The following is a 19,983-nucleotide window of genomic DNA, read 5'->3' on the forward strand; positions in this document are numbered from 1 at the left end:
ACATATTGCTGGAATGACTAATAATAGTTAACTCTCCTAGAAGTGTTTGTAACCAACCAGAAGCTTATGTAATGCATGCATGTAAGGCATGAAAACTCAAAAACCCAGTTTGAGTCTTACAAATTAAAAACTCAAGAGGGGAAAACTACCCTGTTTAAACAAATTACCAAAAATCCCCACTTTAAATCCCATATATAACTTGTCAACTTCATGTACGGTATTTAAAACCAATAAGATTATTTTAAATTTTTGTGTTACTATATTTATGGATTTTATAAATTGATTTTTATTTTACACTTTTAGTAACATTGTAACAGTAGTTCCTAAATCAGAAACAATGAGACATTTCAAAGTACCTACCAGTAATACGTTCTAAATTGAGGCAAATAGAAGAGAGAGAAAGTATCAATATATCACCCTTATAGCTGCTGTTACAGTAATTTATTTTTTTAAAAAATACCATCTTTCAGTAAATCTTGACTTCCAAAGTAATTTTTCAAGCTAATTTCTTTGCATACAACTTATATAATTTGCTTATTGGTTGTAAGTAATTAAAACTTTCAAATTCAGATTTTGTTCTTAAGTAAAAATATTTGCACATCAATTTATTGATGCACTATCTTATGTGAAAGCTGTAATCATGCATCCATATTGGTTTTCACTGCTACATAGAATTACATCTAGTTACCCCCTACTACAGGAATTCCTGTATAGCAGTTAATGATTTTAGCTTCAGAAGAGAGAGATAGCCCAGATGCCATGTGCTGGAACCATGGGTGTAGTCCAGGGGGTAGTGCAGGGGGGAAACTACCCCCCCAGTCAATAAAAATACTTAACTGAGGTTCTGTCTCCCCTAACAAAAGCCTGCCCCCCCCAAAAAAATCCTGGCTACGCCCATGGCTGGTACACTGTTCATGTTTTAAAAAAGCCAGAAACTGCTTTTTATGCTGATCACCCCCACCTGTCAGCTATTTAGTTAGATTAGAGGAGTTTGTCACCTGTCATAATGGTTTTGAAGATGATAAGGAGCTGGCTAAAATGTTCAATGAATAAATGGTTATCTTACCCCCATGAAGTGAGTATCTTTTCCTTTACTGAAATAATATGGTGTCTGTGCTTAAAACCCTTGAAATTGAGGCTAGCCTGGGTTCTGTGCAGTGACTCATCACGTAACTCATAACAAGGCAGCAAATTCACAGTTTAAAGTGGTTTTCATTTGAGAGCCAGGAAGAGAACGAGTATTCTGAAAGAAGCCCATGTACAGTAAAGGGACACAGATCAGTGGGACCTAGATAAATATTCCTGGCAAAGTCATTTGATCTGGACGTGTGTCTTCTAATTAACCAAATAGAGTGGAAGATGAGGAGTCACACGGGTTGGGAGTGAATATGTATGAATTCAACAGTGCTTACGGTACTTTATTTTTTGGTTGCTGTTAATATTGTTTAAAGGTTATGAATGCTGTAGTACTTTGTGAATCCTGTAATATGACTTTTGTTGCAATTGAGCCGTTTAGCTTATTTTTTTCAGTTGTTTTTCTAATAGTTTTATAAATTGTAATTGTCTAACTAATGATTCGTAATTGCTTAACCAATTATTTGTTAATTTTTCTATATAATTTCTGTTGTATTTATGATGTTCTATTATGTTATTGTTATTTGCTGTTTGTAAGTCGCTTGGCCATTCCGTTGAATGAAAAGCAGCACAGAAATATAATAAACAAATCCAATCTGTCATTTGTATAACTGCTCTAAAAGGCCAAAATGTTGAGCTGCTAAATAAGGTGCACCCCTTTCTTTCTGTGTTGTTACCGTACTGAAGGTAGCAGGAGCAAAAACAGTTGAGTATTTTTGTCTTGACATAAAACCACTGGAAGTGGCAAAAGAAATTGAACTGAAACTTATAACCTGACCTGATTCCTGTCAAATTTGGATGTTCAGTCTTTCCCCTTTTGCATATCAAAATGTTTCAGACTGGAGACTTGATAGAAATAGCATTGATCAACATGTGTGCCGATTTCAAGGCCTACTGTGAGATCTGGCTGCCACCAATGTCTGTGATGATGATATAATTTTATTATTTGTACCCCACCCATCTGACTGGGGTGCCAGTAAGCACATTCTGTAGGGGAGGAGGCAAGGTTCTTTGCCTTCTAAAGCAGCAACAGCTCCTGACTTTGCATGTTTCCTAGAGCCGCTGTGGTGTAGTGGTTAGCATGTCAGGCTAGCACCTGGGAGACCAGAGTTCAAATTTCTACCTGACCATAAAGCTCACCTTGGACCTCTCAGCCTAGCCTACCTCACAGGGTTGTTGCGGGGGTTAAATGAGGGAAAGAAGCTTGAGTTCCTTGGAGAAAAGGGTGAGCTGTAAATGCAACAAATAAATAAATAATAGACAAAGCCCTTGCATTTATTAAGTAATTAAGGCTACATCCCATCATCTCACATGCTGCTCCCATGGAAACCAGCTTGTGGCTAATAGGCATTCTGAATCAGCGGATGTAATCATATGTGTTGGGATGGACGATCCTCTCTCTCCCCAATCTATTTTTATTGTTGCCAAAACAGCAACAAAAGCTCATAGCTACTGTGCCAGGAAGTACAACACAGAGGACCCACCCGGCTCAACTTCCCGCTTGCTTGCTTGCCTGCTGCTGTCACTGCTGACTGGAGTGACGTGTGGCGCTCCCGTCCTCTGTTCTGGTAAGGGACTGCCAAAGAGATGACTGCTTTTGCTGTTGCTAATCACCTCGCTGGGGAGACGGGGGTTGCTTTTGCTTTTTGCTATTATGTTATGTGTCTTGTGTTTTTATGTTCTAAACAGCCATAAGATCTTTGGAAGCAGGGCGGTGTGTGTGGGGAGACGGGAATGTGCTCTCCAGGATTTCAGCCTGGACTTTCCCCCCGTCCCATCAGGAGATCAGCCTAGTGACTGACCTTATGCATACAAGGCAGATGATCTACTTCTTAGCTATGTATGGCCTTAATCCTAAATTAGCTCTAATCATGACCATATCTTTTCAAGTCATAATAGCCTTTTTAAGAAAAAGAGGAGGAAAATGTATTTTATGTACATCTTGCATTGTTGTCAAAGAATCCCTGCTTATGAGATTTTTATTAGAAGCAGGAACAGCAGCAAATAATAATATTTTATTGGTTTTGGCATTCTTCTGCATGGCCCAGTGAGTTTTAGGGGAGGTAGGAGCTGAAGTTGGTCCATCTGGCTTGTTTTGTTAGTGCATTTTTGTAGCATTAAAACAAGGGATATTAAATTTAGAAATATGGAATGAAAGTTTTTGTAAAGGAGAAAACATTGGCTGAAACTGGAAGAGAAAAAAAGCACAACCCACCCGTAGTTAACTTCAAACGCCACTGACTGCATCAGCACAGTTAAAAAACATACTTAAAGTCAGTGGGATTTTGAGTGCTGAACTTTGGCTGAATCATCCACAAAGCAATTATGAAGAGGCAGTGAAATTAGTTGCTTTCCTCCATGATATCTCATCCTAATGAAATTCAGTATTATGCGTACCCCAAAAAATAAATTTGAGATTCCAGTTACAAATTATAGCATGCCTCTTTATGATTTTTTCATATGTCATGTATTTCAGGAGGCAGCTTTCCTGGTTTTATTTTTCCTGCAGCTTTACACTCCTCCTTCAAGAATTAAAGGCTAATGTCATGTATCATTAAAAGGTTTGCACATATGTGCAGCTGTATTCAGAGAAGTTCTCTAGGGACTCATGAATCATACTGCATCACAAACATTTTAGCTTTCCAGTAATTGTTGGCATAGTTGCCAGGGACAAGAACACATCAGCAATTATATTCAAACTCTATTTGACTTTTCCAGTTTTATTTGTGGAAGAAAACAACTTATTGTGAAAGAGGCGTATAGGTAAAATTGAACAGGTGTGAAGTAACCTGAGTTTATTTCTGGACTGTTGGAGGCTGCATTACCTAATTAAAATATCCCATCCAATGTAGTCAGTACATTCAAATGATATACTGTATGTGAAATTGCAAGAACTGGTTTAAGCACCGTTGCATTGTGATCTTATATGTGTTTACTTAAGTGCAAGGGTCATTGGAACTTTGCAAAGTGCAAGTGAGATCACTGGAACTTTGCAAAGGATTGCCGACTTAGCCTTAATCCGTTTAAAAGAGAGATGGGGAGCCTGGGCCCAGATGCTGCTAGACTGCAGCTCCCATCATTATTGGCGATTGACCACACTGGTTGGAGCTGATGGAATTTGGAGTCCAACATCATCTGCAGGACCAGACTCCTCATGCCTGGAGGGTTCTCTAAATGAGGGGAAGTAGTTGTGTTTATCATTGTGCATATATAAAATTTGCTTTATCACAGTTACCAGATTAATTCAATGAGGTACTGAAGTGTAAAATACTAAAAAGAGGTGCCAGATGTCACATGATTCAGATACTCACAGTAGCCTATAGACTTAATGCTACGTCAAAAAAGAGAACTTTGTGAAGTAGGCATGCATCAAACCCTGAGTTAGAGTCTGCAGATTGCAACATTTAAAATATAGCAAGAATTGGTATTTTGTTTGGTTTGAATTTTCATAAACCACTTTTCAATAAAATAAAATAAAATAACAGTGAAGATAAAACTTAAACCAATGTACTTAAAACAGTTGTTCCCTGAAAGAAATGTTACCATCAGTATCTCCATGCCACCCCAGTGATTTCATTATTTCAGTTTTACACATGGGAAAGTGAGATAGTGATTATCCTGTGAATCCGTGACTTAGCATGGATTTGAGCCGTAGTACAACCATCTGCCCAATGGTTCTGTGTCCATTGTTCTGATGCTGAGCAATTGCATCTCTCTAGACAAAGAGGGATCTATTCATAATCAGCAATACCAAATATACTAGCTCAAGTAAGGGATGAAGTCTTTGCATTTAAGGCAGCAATTGCTACTTCTGCCTAGGACTGTGATTCAATTCATTTTACACTGAAAAGTATCACCGATAGTAATAAAACATTGGATTTGAAATGGTTGCACAATCCCTTTACCAACAATATTTGGCTCGCATGGATGTGTCACATGAGACAATTCCTGTTTTTGTAAGTCAGAAAAATAAGAATCTGCCGTGACATCCTGAACAGAGAGGATGACAGATAATGCTTTTCCTGTTAGCAGCGTCAAGCCTTTATATTCATTCCCTGAAAGCTTAGATTGTTTGCTCATTTCTTGACTGTCCATATAGGCAGAAAACTGCAACTACTGTGTGAGAGAAAAGGATTTCTAGTTCTTTGCAGATCATTAAGTGTTTTGTATACTCCTAACCAGGTAAGTGTAAAAAGTATTTTATTCTGCAATGTTATTTTGAAAGTTATAATTAAGTACTCAGATATTCTGCTATTAAACTATTTTCACTACTGTTGTATCAGAATGTGCAGGATTGTGACAACTGAAAGCTCAAGTGAGCGGCACTTTACTTTCCAATAAATATTTGTGTCTCAGGACATCTAATTCTCACTTGTTTTAGTTTTGTTGCATTCTGTTTCCAATTTTGCCTATTTCGCCAATACTTTACTCCCTACCTGAAGTGCCCATATTTGTCATGCTTACTGAACCTTACTATGTTTTCAGTGAAACAAACAATGCTGTTTAAGGACATATGCATCCTCTCACAGGAAGCTAACTGACTGCAAAATCCAGATTTCCACTGACCCAATAGCTACCAGTTGTCAATAATTAAAAAGAGAAATTACACCTTTTTGTTTAACAGTTTCCATTGAATTGATGCTGCAAACCTGTGCTCAGTTGCCTGGTAAAGGTAAAGGGACCCCTTACCGACTCTGGGGTTGCGGTGCTCATCTTGTTTTATTGGCCGAGGGAGCCGGCGTACAGCTTCCAGGTGGCCAGCATGACTAAGGCGCTTCTGGCGAACCAGAGCAGCGCACGGAAACACCGTTTACCTTCCCGCCGGAGTGGTACCTATTTATCTACTTGCACTTTGACGTGCTTTCGAACTGCTAGGTTGGCAGGAGCAGGGACCGAGCAACGGGAGCTCACCCCGTCGCAGGGAGTCAAACCGCTCACCTTCTGATCGGCAAGCCCGAGGCTCTGTGGTTTAACCCACAGCGCCACCTTTTACCCTTTTACCAGTTGCCTGGTAGTAACTTTTAAATGGGTTTACTTCTGAATACACACAGGATTCCACTGAAAACGTGTAAACATATCAAACAATAGCTGTTCTCCAACTTTGTAGTGAAGCTCTTTTTAAAATAGCATTTAATCCACTACATTATAATTGTGGTGCAATTACTGTAACTTCTTATGTTCTAATTTTCAGAAAGAACTCTACTTTTTTGTTTTTCTTGGATCCAGAAGATAATTTTCTGACATGGCATCAGTTCAAACTGTAAATACCAATTGCATACAAAATGGCATTTTGCCATAAGGTCATATAACCTTCAGGAAGAAAAAGTTGAATTCCATGCTGCTTATTTAAGCAGAATGCATATATGTGCAAATCCTCCTTTATTTGCTTTGGATAAATAAATAGTATGTAGTGAATACTTTGATAAAGACACAGCAGCAGAAAAATGTCAAACAAATATACATGGAAATAGAAGAAAACAGAAACAGTGACCACTTCTCAGGTGGTAATCCCAACACCTGCTTTTTTGGGCACCTGATGGCAGTTTTAACTTCTACATTGTCAGCCACAGAGCTGTACAAGCTGGCATGTGAAAACAATGAAACAATTATTTGCTTTTACTGGGGTGAGTGTTTTAGGAAAACTTGCACACAATGATCCTGTTCTCTACTTTATCCATACTGGGCAAGATAGAACTGACCCAAAGTGTGGCCCTGAAATAGCACAGTATGGCAATGTCCACTGGGGTACTGCTACTCTTCCACCAGCAAGGTACCTTGGCCAGTGGTGAAAGAGGGGGAAATTAGTGCTGAGGCAAAGGAGGTTTTTCATGAGGAATCCCTTGCTTGGCTGTGTGCCTATGGAGTCGCTCTGTTGAGCGGGATGTTTGGGTTCTAGCCTGATGTCTTCCCTGCACCTTTGGAACCCCAAGTCATTGTTGCCGGCAGAACATCCAAAAGGTAAGCTTTGCAGCATAGCGGGACTCAGCCCCACACCTCGCTTTCAGGCTTCACTTAGGCATCTGGCTGGTCCCTGTGAAAAAAGGGTGCTGGGCCAGAGGGCCCTTTTCCCAACCAAGCAGGGCTGGTCCAGTTTCCCATTGCAATGCACTTTCTTAGGGTTACCAGGCTGCTGCAGCCGATCACTGTGACCTTTCTGTTGCGGTTTCTGCTCTTGTGGTTGTAGCCTTTTCCCTAGCAAAAGTTTGTTATGTCACTAACACAAGTCCTTATATGTGTGTAGCTGTTCTGAAGGGTGTTTGTGGCAGGACTTGAAATATCCTCTTGTGGAGTCTTTTGGGTTCTCTGAGCACGCCTTTGAGGAAGGGCCAGAGCTCAGTGGCAAAAATCCTTTGCGCACAGAAGCTCCCAGGCTTCATCTCTAGCCTACCCAAGCAGGGTCAGGAAACGTTCTCTGCCTAAAACCCTGGAGAGCAGCTGCTAGTTAGTGTAGGCAACAGCTAGCTAGACCAATGATCTTCCTCAGCATAAGGCACTTCCCTATGTTCCCATGCCTTCTACCCACTGGCAGGGATTTGTGGACATGGATCAGGGTCCTGTGTGTTATGGGTCCGCGGAAGCATGGACAAACAAGTCTTCGTTGGACTTTGCAAGACTTCTGAAGCAAATGACGGGTGCTACGTCATGTACGGCAAAGGGGATGGCCGAATGGCCCATTCTGGGAACACAGCCCCAGAAGAATCTGTAGGGTGCAGTGCTCTAAGTTCACTTTCCCCAGGTGATCCGAGTGTCGTTCTGAGTCTACACAGGGGCAGGCAGTCTTTCAGGAAACCTGGCCCTGTGGTAACCAGAGGACACTGAACATGGCCTGCTCACTGAGCAACATTCCCTCGGAGTCAGCGCTGGCATAAGGAAGGCGCCTGAAGATGCTCCGCGCATCCCCCCAGCTGCCCTTTAAGGCCAAATCCCAAGGCAACTCCTGCATGGCGCGCAGTACAGAAATCCGGGCAGCCACCGCAGGGAACTTGGTCGGGAGGCCGCTTTTCTCTCTGGTCCCCCGGCGGGCGGGCGGGATGCGGGAGCGCCAAGCCCTCGGGGCCGAAGGAGCAGCTCTGCCCCTGTCCGCCGGGCTCCGAAACGGGGCTGCGGGGAGGGAAGCCCAGCGCGGCCTCGGCCCGCTCGCTCCTTCTGGTTTGGCGCAGGCCCCTTGCGCTCTTCCCCCTTCTGGATCCGCCTCGCCGGGCTGCGCAGCGGAACCCGCCGCATTTCCCCTTCGGGCTCCGTCGCAGGAGGCGAAGCGCGGCTCGGGGGAAAGGGCGGGGGCTCCGCGGAGACCAAGGCGCCAAGCGCGCCGGGCTGGTCTCTTCCCCGGCGGGCTCCGTCCCAGGGGCGCTTCCAGGACGGCCTCTCTCGGCGGAAGCCGCTCTTCGCCCGGGCGCCTTCTCCCCTCGGGGGGCAGCCGCGCGCCTCCCTCCCCGCCTGGCCCGGGGCGCGCAGGGAGGAGCGCAGGGCGAGGAGGCTCCTCCCGGAGGGCGGCGCGGCGCAGGCGGCGTGGGGCTGGTGGGCGCGGCGGGGCGGAGCGGGCCCGGGGCGGCGAGGCGGCTGCGGCGGGGGAGCCGGCGGCATCGCTGCGTGAGGAGGGAGCCCGCCATGCCTCAGCCCCCGCCGCCCTGAGCGCGCCTCCTTCGCCGCCTCTTCCCCGCCTGCGCTCGAGGCCTCGGTGAGTGCCGCCCCCGCCGGGCTCCAGGCCCCCTTCCCTGCCCGGCCTTCTTGTTCCCCTCCAGCCTCGCCTCGGCCGCCTCCTCTCCCGCAGCTCCCTCCCTCTCGCGCCCCTCGCCCGCCCCGCCGGGTCCGCCCGCGCCCTGGCCTCCCCGCTCGCTTCTCCCCCTGCTTCGCTGCTGCCGCTTTCTGCCTTTTCTCTTGCTCAGAACTCCCTCATATCAGTTGGGCCAGAGCCGGGCGTTCGTCTTCTAGTAATCCATATGGAAAGGAGGAGGGAAGCAGAGCGGCCTGGTTCTGTAAGCCCCCCGGGTCTTTGGGCGCTTCCAGAGGACCTGCTGAAGGAGCATATTCTTCCTGGAGGTTAGAGGGTGTGAGCCATTTGGTGAGCATTGGATTCCTGTGAAGAGAGCTTAGATGACATTGCATCCCACACTTTTCTGGCATCTCCCTCATCACTTTCCTTATTGCTAACAAAAAGAGTGGAATTGGATTATTGAGCAACACGTCCTAATCAACTATTAGGCACAGCATGACTTTTAATGAGGTGGAATCCCACCTGAAAGTACAGGCAACGATCATTTTATGTGTGTTTAAAGCACTTGTGACCATGCACATGCACAGCGCCACAAACCCAGAAGTGGCAGGAAAGGGGGGCAGGGCACGCTAATGTGCATTTATTTTTATACGTGCTCTGCCATCATGCACAATGACCCAGAATGCAACCCCCCTTCTGCAAATTCCCTGTATCAACAGTTCCCACATTCCTCAGCAGTTTTTCATCTCAAACAGGAGGGACACCCCCCCCAAAAAAATCTTCCACACTTCACTCTGAATCTGAATCTGATCTGCTCTCTTGGGGAAGGGACTGTAGAAGTTTGGTAGTAGAGCATATGTGTTGTATGTAAAAGATCCAAGGTTTAATGCCTGTACGAATCACTGGTCTGATATCTGCTGCCAGTTAGTGTAGAAAATATTGGGCCAGTTAGACTTTCTGCCCATATCTGTGCAAGATGGGTTCCTAGGTGCCTGACCTTTCCCAGCCCTCTTGGCACTGCAAGAAGGAAGCAATTTACAAGTTGCCTTCTTAAACTGAGAGGGAAGGAACCTGGCATCCTATACTATGTTGCTGTTAAGCCCATAGGAAGTTGACTTGCACTGAGTGGGAAGGGTCAGCTAGTCCAGCTCTCTACAGTGCAGGAATCACAGCTAAATGGATCAGTCTAGTTCAGTATTGTCTTCTCTGACTGGCAGCAACTATCCATGGTTTCCCAGCCTTTACCCAGAGATGCTGGAGTTTGAATCTGGGATCTGCTGCTGCTCAGCTACAGTTCTTCCTTTGTTGCAAGTGGTGATGCAGAAACAAAAACCAGTCACTACAGTAAGGAAGAGACTTCTCCCATCTCTCCAGTTATCCTACCTATGCACACTCCGACTTTTGCTTGAGACTTGGCAGTCACACTGAAAACTCCCTCCAAAGGTGAATGGAATAAGCCAGCAGTCACTTACACTTGAACGCAAGCATGCAAGGATTCTTGGCTTCTCATACATATATGAAAATTCTTGCATGTTTGGCAGTGTCCCTATTTATGGCCATTGCTTGCTGCTCCTTTCATGAATTGTCTGAGATGCTGCCAGAAGTACTGATTTTGTTGCTGGAGCCCATTCTTCACCCCACGTTCTCTGGTACCCTCAGATAAAAGTAACTTGCTTGGACTTAATCTGTATTCCCTTCATCAGATGTAATTTACTAGCTTTCATCTTGTTTTGATCATACTGTTTGATCAAGTATGAAGAATTACATTGTCAGCAAGTATGTTGATGATGTCCTCTTCTGCTAACAGTACAGAATAAAACTTATTTGGTGTTGTATGGTTCACGTTATTTGAGCCACCTCGCATGCATTTTGACTTTCATGAAGCCATATGAAAGCATGCAATGCAAAAGGCATTTCCTATCATCTTGTAGATAACCTTTATGGTGTGTGCCAGTCGGGGCAGTGGATATCTCTGATATCTCTAAACGTAGTGCTTTTTCTCAGGAAAAAGTAAAAGATGAATGCCAGGTAACCTATGCAACCACTTATAGGCAAAGTATGTGCAGGTGCATATAAAGGTTTGGCTAGTTTGGTTAGCAGTCATAGACCACATGAAATTTAATATTTTAATGAAGTTCATGCTATGCAGCAGTTGCTGATGTAGTAGAACCTCACGTTGAAACTACACTAGGTATGATAAAACTGCTTCTTTACTGTGCCATTTGTTCTGGTGTAGTTGTGTCCAGAGTTGTGTACATGCTAGTAAATCTAGAACGTGCAACTTGGCATCTAACAGACCTCATATGAAATGGTTTGGACACTTGTTAAATTTATCGGTCTCCATTAGCTCTCAATGTGAATAATCGTGGCAGGACTGAAATAGATTGTTGTGTCTAGGGATGGGTGGACCACAGCAGGCTTTCCTCCTGTATAGCTTTTTCAAGACAATAGAGAAGAGCTACAACTTGGCCTCATTCACAATCATGGCTAAGTAGGAATTAACCAGTGTGCTGGTGCACAGTTAGAAAATCTTGGCCACTTCTCTCCTCCCCTGCTCCCAGTAGTGCAGCCGGAAAAGGGGAGGAGAGGAGTAGCCATGAAGATCTAACTGCACCAGCACACGGGTTAATTCCGACTTAGACATGGTTTGGTTTGGCTTAGCATTGCATGCAAGCCATTTCAAGGTTTTAAAAAATGTTTTTCTTAATACTGAAGTTGTGTCCAGTGGTACATCAAATAACCCAGACACTATCTCTGCCATGTGCCATGGACCTTGTAGTATAAGATTCCTTGTTTTGAAAGGAACTTGATATGGAAAATCAAAATATTCCATTAGGTTGCATCTTTGTGCCCAGAGAGTAGCATCACTCCCCCAACTCTCCCTCTCCCTCTTGATGCTACCCTCACATGAATTACTTCTCTCCCCCCCCCCCCCCGCTGCTCCATCTCTGATGTTCTTTGTTACAAGTGAAATGTCATTTATTTATCTGGGGTATTTTAAGTCTGCCATTCATCCAAAGGTCCCAGGAAAGAATTAAAAATATCACAATTAATATTAAAGATTTAAACAAAACAACAGTATAGCAGAAGGAAAATATTTCCTTGTACTTACTCCCTCCCCGCCCCCCACCGCCTGCCAAAGGATGGGGAAATGAGACTAACTGTACCACTTTGAATGAAAAATGTTTGGTTTTTTAAAAAACCTACTCTCTTAATTGAGGTTAATGTTAATTGGCAGGAAAATATATCCTGTTGGCTCCCAGTCTCTGGAATGCCCTTCTCTATATGTCTAGTTCATGTTGTTTTTGAATGTTCAGTGCCAGCTTAAAAAAATATTATTTGCCCAGGCCTCTTAATTCAGCTGTTGCTGTTTTCTTGCTACTGATTCGTATGTTTACGGCATTACTTTCTTTCTTTTTTTAATTGTGGTTTTTATATTCTAAAGTCTCATTGGAAGTTGTTTTGAGGTGACAAGGATGTAGTAACTTCTTAGCCAGAAATGAATCAGCTGTCAAAGCAACTGCACAAGGCCACTGAGCTCTGTGCCTGGCTGCTGACTTAGAACTTATACTGGTATATAAATATCACAGTGTATTGATTGACATGAAAACGTAATTGTAAGTACAGCTAGATGGCAGATAGATAAAGACATCTATTCTAAAAACCCAACCATATGCACCTCTGTTTACTCCCAGGTAAATGTAGGATTGCAGCCAAGTAGTCTGTTCCCCAGCCCTATTTTAAAATAGGGTACTTAAATTAGGGTACTTTATCTACAGTGATACAAATGTCACATACTGTATTTAAGAAGTGCAGGTGTCTGTACTTTGCTTCCCCTTGGGGAGTGGGTAACTTAAAGGACAACGAAGGTGCTTGGCAGAAAAAGTCTATAGCAATGGCCTTTAATTTCTGAGGGCCTTCATTTCATGCTGACCTGCACCAGAGACCCACTTAAAACAAAATCACAGAGCAAATCTATGCATGACCTCAGAAGGTGGTAGACTCTTCTTCATTGGAGAGCAAAGGCTGGATGGCCATCTTTCAGGGATGCCTTAGTTGTGATTCCTGCATTACAGAGGCTTGGACTAGATGATGATGATGATGATGATGATGATAATGATAATAATAATAATAATAATAATAATAATAATAATAATAAATAATTTTATTTATACCCCACCTTCCCCAGCCAAGACCGGGCTCAGGACGGCTAACAACCAATAATAAAAACAAGTTGATTAAAAGACAATTTAAAAGATTAAGATACAACATTAAAACATTAGGATGCAGCCTCTTCACAGGAGGAGAAAGGAAAAAGAAAGAGGGGGAAGGAATCAAACTGATTCTAAGCCAAAGGCCAGATGGAACAACTCTGTCTTACAGACCCTGCAGAAAGAAATCAGATCCCGCAGGGCCCTGGTCTCATGAGACAGAGCGTTCCACCAGGCCGGAGCCTGTGTTGAGAAGGCCCTGGCTCTGATTGAGGCTAATCTAACTTCCTTAGGGCCCGGGACCTCTAGGGTGTTGCTATATATGGACCTTAAGGTCCTCTGTGGGGCAGACCAGGAGAGGCGGTCCCGTAGGTACGAGGGTCCTAGGCCGTGAAGGGCTTTAAAGGTCAAACGCAGCACCTTAAATCTGACCCTGTACTCCACCGGGAGCCAGTGCAGCTGGAAAAGCACTGGGTAAATATTCTCCCATGGCAGAGACCCTGTGAAGAGCTTTGCTGCAGCATTCTGCACCCGCTGGAGTTTCTGGGACAGCTTCAAGGGCAGCCCCGCATAGAGCGAATTACAGTAGCCTGGAGGTGACTGTCACATGGATCACTGTGGCCAGGTCGGGACGGGAAAGGTAAGGGACCAACTGCTTGATACGGCGAAGGTGGAAAAATGTCGCCTTGGCTGTTGCTGTAACTTGCGCCTCCATGGAAAGGGAGGCGTCAAGGATTACACCCAAACTCTTAACGGAAGGCAATGGCACTAATTGGGCCCCCGCAAGAGAAGGGAGTTGGTCCCTCATCCCCATGCCATCCCGACCCAGCCAGAGGACCTCTGTCTTTGAAGGATTTCGTTTCAATCGGCTCCCACAAAACCATCCAGCCACAGCTTCCAAGCATCTGGTCAGTGTGTCCGGGGCCGAGTCGGTGTGGCCATCCATCAGCAAATAGAGCTGAGTGTCATCAGCATATTGGTGACAGCCCAGCCCAAAGCTCCGGACAATCTGGGCAATGGGGCGCATAAAGATGTTAAAAAGCATCGGGGAGAGAATTGCGCCCTGCGGCACTCCACACACCAAGGGGTGGCGATACGACATCTCCCTCCCCTAGTGGCCCCCGTCATTTTGTTTGTTTTAGTCAAACTATCATTTTTGTAACTGCTGCTCATTTGCGCTGCACAAGTTATTAAGAGGCATTAATGTATTCAGATGTCAGCAAAGTTTTGAAAGCAATGGAGTCCTGCAGATATTTTAATCTCCTGCTCAGTGATCACCTCCCTGTGACTTTACAGTTTTATAAATGTTTCTGATTCTGCATTCATTCAAAAGAGGAAGGAAATACTGAATACCTTATATTCTGAAGTTTCAAAATTAGAATAGCTGAAGGAAGAGAGAATACGTACTCTACAAATAAGTAATCTGGCATAAAAATTCTTTTGTTACTGCTTCAAATTAGGGGGTATGGGTGGGGATTTGGCTGAAATTTATACTGTTTTTTGTCAGGCTCCAGAACAGCACCAACACTTGTGCTGAAAGAGGACTCTCAGAAAATGGCCCCAGGACATAATTTGTATTATAGGTTCTTACTGTTATGAGCATTTGCCACACTTGGAAATGTGCATGCTGAGGCCTGGGATGTTCAGAGAATTTACTTGACTATCCTGTGATTTGTGTCTGCTTTGTTTCCTGTTTAGAACAAAGGAAATGGGTTAAACACACCATGTCCAACTCCTTGGTTTTTATACTGGGCTGCCCATGTTGACTGAAGCCTTGGTGACACAGGGAACAGGGGCAAGAAACATGAAGGACTTGTGTACCCTGCACTCCTTTTAATGTTTTGATCCTGTCTGGCAGGGCATTGTCTCCTCTGAAAGCGTTGGGCACAATGATCTTATCGCAGTGATGAATTGGACTCTGCAGCTTTGAAATTACAAAGAAAGCGTTCTTGCTATGTTTCTGCATAAGATTTGAGATTAGCTGCTATATTTCCTTTGTTTTTATTGTTGGCCCGTTTCAGTCCTTCTGAGCATGCAGTGTATAGTTGAGCACAGCAGGCTTCAGTTGGCATACTCTGTACTTTCTTTTTTTACAGGAATTAGAGCTTCATAGAAAGGTATCTGGGTTTAGGGTTAATCTTGCTTATTCAAGTTAAAGGCATCAAGATTCCATCTAAGGAAATGAGAGACCCACAGTGATTATCCTCAGTTACAGGGAATATTTAAAACTTGCTGATACTTAGGAGGGTGGTTTACCCCTTGTTGGAGGGAGCAGGAAGCAAGGCCACGTTCTCTTATTTGCAAGCTTCCAGGGGTCTCAACCCATAGTTGAGTGGGGGGCAGATGCTGGTTTTCTCTTAAACAGGAGATGCTGCACTAGGTGGACTTTGGATCTGATCCAGCAGGGCTCTCCACGTTTTTATATGGACCATATCCTGGTAATAGAGGAAATAAATGATCACATTAGCCTGCTTGTACAATTGGGAAACAGATCTGCAAGTGGAACTGAAAGTGGAAGACTGGCGTAACATTTGAGAGAGCTGTTCATCTTTTATTATGTGCCACATGATCTCTCTCTAGCTCATTTTTAAACCACTCTTGGGGCAGGTCAGTGCTGGGGAGGATGTATTTCAAATAGCAGATTTTCAGCATGGTGTGTTGTGGGATAAACAGGTCAGAAAAGCTTAGCAGGAATGGCCATGCCTTGCTGTAACTGCTTGCATGGCAAAGAAAGAGGAAACTTGTGATAAAACGTTAAGAAATCGCTGAGAGTAGCCAAAAGGTAATGCCTTATAAGGTATTAGGACGGTTTGTGGGTGATTCAAAACCACAAGGGGAAAAGGAGGAAAACAGTTAGAAAGCTATTGCACTTGCTTAAAAGGGCTGTGAATATTAGTCAAGCCGCCCCTGGTGGAGCTAAAGCTAATCAGCATGAAGAAGGGGGGTATGTAGCGGTGGGGGTACATATCAAGGGGAAAACATGAAATAGGTGGACCAGGAAGTTGGTAAACTGCAATTTCCTAAACAATAGGAGATTGTAGGAGGGAAATTTGGACGGGCTTTAGCGTATAAAGTACCTTTGATGTGCCCTCTTTGCAGCAGGAGGCTGGGGAGTTGCTCAGGCAGCGCTGTCTCAGGAATAAGCAACCTTTGGTTTTGCCTGATCCCAGTGTCCGACTCCTTCTCACAGAGCAATTGACTCCCTCTAGGGAAGATTCCTGGGGCAAATTTGTCCAACAGGTGGGGATCTGAAATTTGTATAGGACTTTTGGTTTGAACAGCAGCCAATTTCTCTGCTACCCCTCACTAGTCTTTTTCTTTTAACCATCTAGCCTGCTGAAGAGTTCTGGGGACCTTGAAAGCTTGCACACTATTTTCTGGCATCTTGGTTAGCCTAATAAAGATGTTTTCTTAATATATATTGGACTTGATTGGCACATCAGAAGCTCCAGCCTATATCTTGCTGTATTTTAATGCCCTGGGGATGATACCATCACCAGTCCACCAATTGTTTCTTATTTAATGCTGGCAGCTCAGCAAGAGTTAGCTTAAAGTGGAATTCTTCAAAGGTAAAGTGTAGAATTTCTTCACTGCTGAGATGTTACGGACAGTGTGTTTACTTTCCTTGAATCTATTCATTGAATATTCGAGATATCCTGAAAAACAGAAAATTGTATAATTTTTTTCGGCAGGAGAAAGGAGGTCAGCTGCTAAAACTAATTCAGTTTATTATCCTAATAGTTTACTTGTGATTGCAGTTTATGATAGTCCTGTTAGCATGGCATGATATGGAGTAATGGTTTTTAACAGTGCTATAGATTTTGAAGCAAACTTCTTCAAAGGTTATTCTAATGGCTATAAAGACAGATCTTTTGTGTGTGATCTTGTGCAAATGTGGCAGAACCTGGATGAAAATTGGCATATGCTTTTGAGCTCTGTTTTTTTGCAAAAAAATTCCTCTAAATATTTGGGACTGGCCAGATGCTGACAAGCGTGCCCTGGGTGAAGGGTTGCTGCAGACTGGGGGGGGGCAGTGGTCTGTAGGGACCTGTACCAGCGAAGAGGGCAAGAGTCAGAATCAGAGGAAGCTTCAGAGCTGGAGGAAGAGACAGACCAGGCAAGTGAAGGAGAGGGGGCCTCTCAACCCTCCCCTGTACCACTGTCTCCAAAAACCAGGAGAGAGCAGACGTAGCTTCTGTGCAGGCAGAGTGAGCGCAGCCTGTCAGGGGAAGGTGCATCAACTGGTGGAAGGCGGCTGGTCCCCAGTTGCTGCAACAGCGCCATAGAGTTCAGACCTAGGAATAGCTGGCTAGCCAATAGAGTGATGCGCGTAGGTTTCCAGAGCTGTTATCTTGGATAATAAAAAGTTAACTTTCTGCTGTGTCCTTGGCTAGGAAGCACCATTGGCACTACATTAGCTTTGGAGTAACCTGGTGGAATACATAAAAAGGTAAAGGTAAAGGACCCCTGACAATTAAGTCCAGTCGCAGGCGACTTTGGGTTTGCGGTGCTCATCTCGCTTTACAGGCCGAGGGAGCCGGTGTTTGTCCACAGTTTTTCCGGGTAACGTGGCCAGCACGATTAACACCGAAACCAGAGCAGTGCAAAGAAACGCTGTTTACCTTCCCGCTGGAGTGGTACCTATGAATCTACTTGCACTTTTGGGCGTGCTTTTGAACTGCTAGGTTGGCAGGAGCTGGAACCGAGCAACAGGAGCTCACCCCGTCGCAGGGATTCAAACCGCCGACCTTCTGATCGGCAAGCCCAAGAGGCTCAGTGATTTAGACCACAGCTCCACCCGCGTCCCTGGTGGAAGACATACTCCCACATAAATAATTCCAGGGCATAACTAAAACGACTCCTCTCACACTTCAACATTAATCTTTTTTTTCCCTTTTGTTTTCAATCCAGTGATTGCATAACATGCAAGCCGCTGATCCCAGAGGGAGGACTCCTGCCTTCCTTCAGCCTCAGAATGGAAGCAGCCATAAATCTTCTGGCTATTTCCCAGGGAGAATTGTCCCATTTCGTCCTCCTCCTCCTCCAAAGAACCAAGCTTCAGCCAAATTTACCTCTGGAAGACAGGAAGCTCGTGCAACAGTAGCCTCCTCAGCAGATGGGCAGCGCAGTCAGGCGGAAGCGAGCAGAAAGAAAAGACACAAAAACACACTCATCTGCTTTGCTATGTCTAGCTTTTCGTTTTTTATTGCACTTGGCATTATTTTGGGGATAGCATCAAAATATGCTCCTGATGGTGAGTTTCCATTTCCACTATTTAGTACCACTACTAAGTGCCAATAGAAAAATCCAAATATTTGTACTGCTGTTCTGGAAGAAGATTGATAGTTTTTAAAACTAGTTTTTGTATAATTTATAATTGTATAATTTAAAACACACATAATTATTCCTCTGTTAAAAAACAAAAGAAAGGGACCGTTCTCTGTTGTTGACACTAGTGACTGTGATAAAGGCTAATTGGCTTCATCTGTTCTCACGTTCTGTGCTTCCACAGCAAGGTTACATAACGTATAGAACAGCAGTAGAGAACTACTTGTCAGCATCCATATAGTCCCGCTCAAGGTGGCATTTTCCAGAAAAGTGTATACCGTATTTTTCGCTCCATAAGACACACTTTTTCCCTCCTAAAAAGTAAGGGGAAATGTGTGTGTGTCTTATGGAGCGAATACAGGGGGGAGGCAGGCAGGAAAAGCCCCCCAAAGCCGCACACAAGCTCCGTGCGGCTCTTGCGAGCTTTTCCTCAGGAGGGAGAAGGGACTGATGCGGCCAGTCTGTCCCTTCTCCCTCCTTGTAGAAAAGCCCGCAGGAGCTGCACACTCCTTAAAGGGTGCGCGGCTTTTGTGGGCTTTTGCGGGAGGTGGGGGTATTGCCATAGCCGCACGCAGCCTCTCCCGGCTGGAGAGGTTGCGCGCGGCTATGGCTCTTTGCTCTTTGCTCTTTGGGGCTGGGGGGGGGGACCCGGGCTTCCCCGGCAGCCCCAAGAAGCTCGCGGAGCAGCGGGAAGGCTGTGCGCCTTTCCGCTGCTCCCCGACCTGCTCTTTGGGGCTGTCGGTGGGCTTCCCCCCGCCAGCCCCAAAGAGCAGGTCGAAAGGAACTCCCGCCGCGCTCTGGAGGCTTCGGGTTGCCTTCACTGAAGCCTAGAGAGTGCACCAACCCCTCTCGCTCTCCAGGCTTCAAAGGTAGCCGCCTGAAGGCAACTGAACGCACCTTGAACGGCACATTGTTTTAGAGGGGGAGAATTTTTTTTCTTGTTCTCCCCCTCTAAAACAAGGTGCGTCCTATGGTTTGGGTGCGTCCTATAGAGCGAAAAATACGGTAAATGTCTTTCCTAGTCTCATTACATGAACAGTGTTTTCTGAACAAAATACAGGACTGCATTGAACACACTGCAGTAGCAGCATGTCTGTCAAGAACACTGGCAGGAACAGCAAAGAACCAGAGCAGAATTTCTCCAGGTGACGAGTATTCTTGTGCAGCCTCATCACAGCTGATATTCCTTCACGCCATGTGCCCAACGGCTAGATGTCATCGTGCATTTAGGGTTGGATTCCCATAATGAGCCCCTTCAGTGGAAGCTCTGCACAAGGACTTTTGCTTGCACAGCGAGACTTCCTGCCCCACCTCTTCCCTCTCTGTGCCCCACCCACACTTCCTGAGGTTGGGGGGAAGGAATCATTCCATCTGAACATAAAATTCCTCACGTAAACCAATTATTTATGTATTTATTGCATTTATAGCCCAGCCTCTCAGGAGCCCAAGGTGGTGTACATAGTTCTCTTGCCCATTTTATCCTCACAACAACCCTGTGAGGTACTTAGGCTCAGAGTGAGTGACTGGCCCAAGTCATGCAGTTTTCATGGCTGAGTGGGAATTTGAACCCAGGTCCTGCTCCTACACTCTAACCAT

General features: G+C 44.8%; 1 protein-coding gene across 2 annotated transcripts in view; it reads left to right on the top strand.

The window, feature by feature from the left end:
• Window positions 1–2,594: 2,594 nt before the first annotated feature.
• Window positions 2,595–19,983, top strand: part of CEMIP2 (cell migration inducing hyaluronidase 2) — a 66,818-nt gene continuing 49,429 nt past the window's right edge. Inside the window, exons 1-2 of one of the 2 annotated variants that reach the window (XM_053407781.1) lie at window positions 2,595–2,702; window positions 17,971–18,313. In XM_053407781.1, coding sequence (XP_053263756.1) covers window positions 17,983–18,313 — 331 coding nt within the window. In that variant the 5' untranslated portion in view covers window positions 2,595–2,702; window positions 17,971–17,982. Of the gene's footprint in view, window positions 2,703–9,115; window positions 9,197–17,970; window positions 18,314–19,983 lie in introns of those variants that run through there. The other variant, XM_053407782.1, reaches the window with a different exon arrangement.

Source organism: Podarcis raffonei, chromosome 11 (assembly GCF_027172205.1).
Source record: "Podarcis raffonei isolate rPodRaf1 chromosome 11, rPodRaf1.pri, whole genome shotgun sequence".
Taxonomy (NCBI): domain Eukaryota; kingdom Metazoa; phylum Chordata; class Lepidosauria; order Squamata; family Lacertidae; genus Podarcis; species Podarcis raffonei.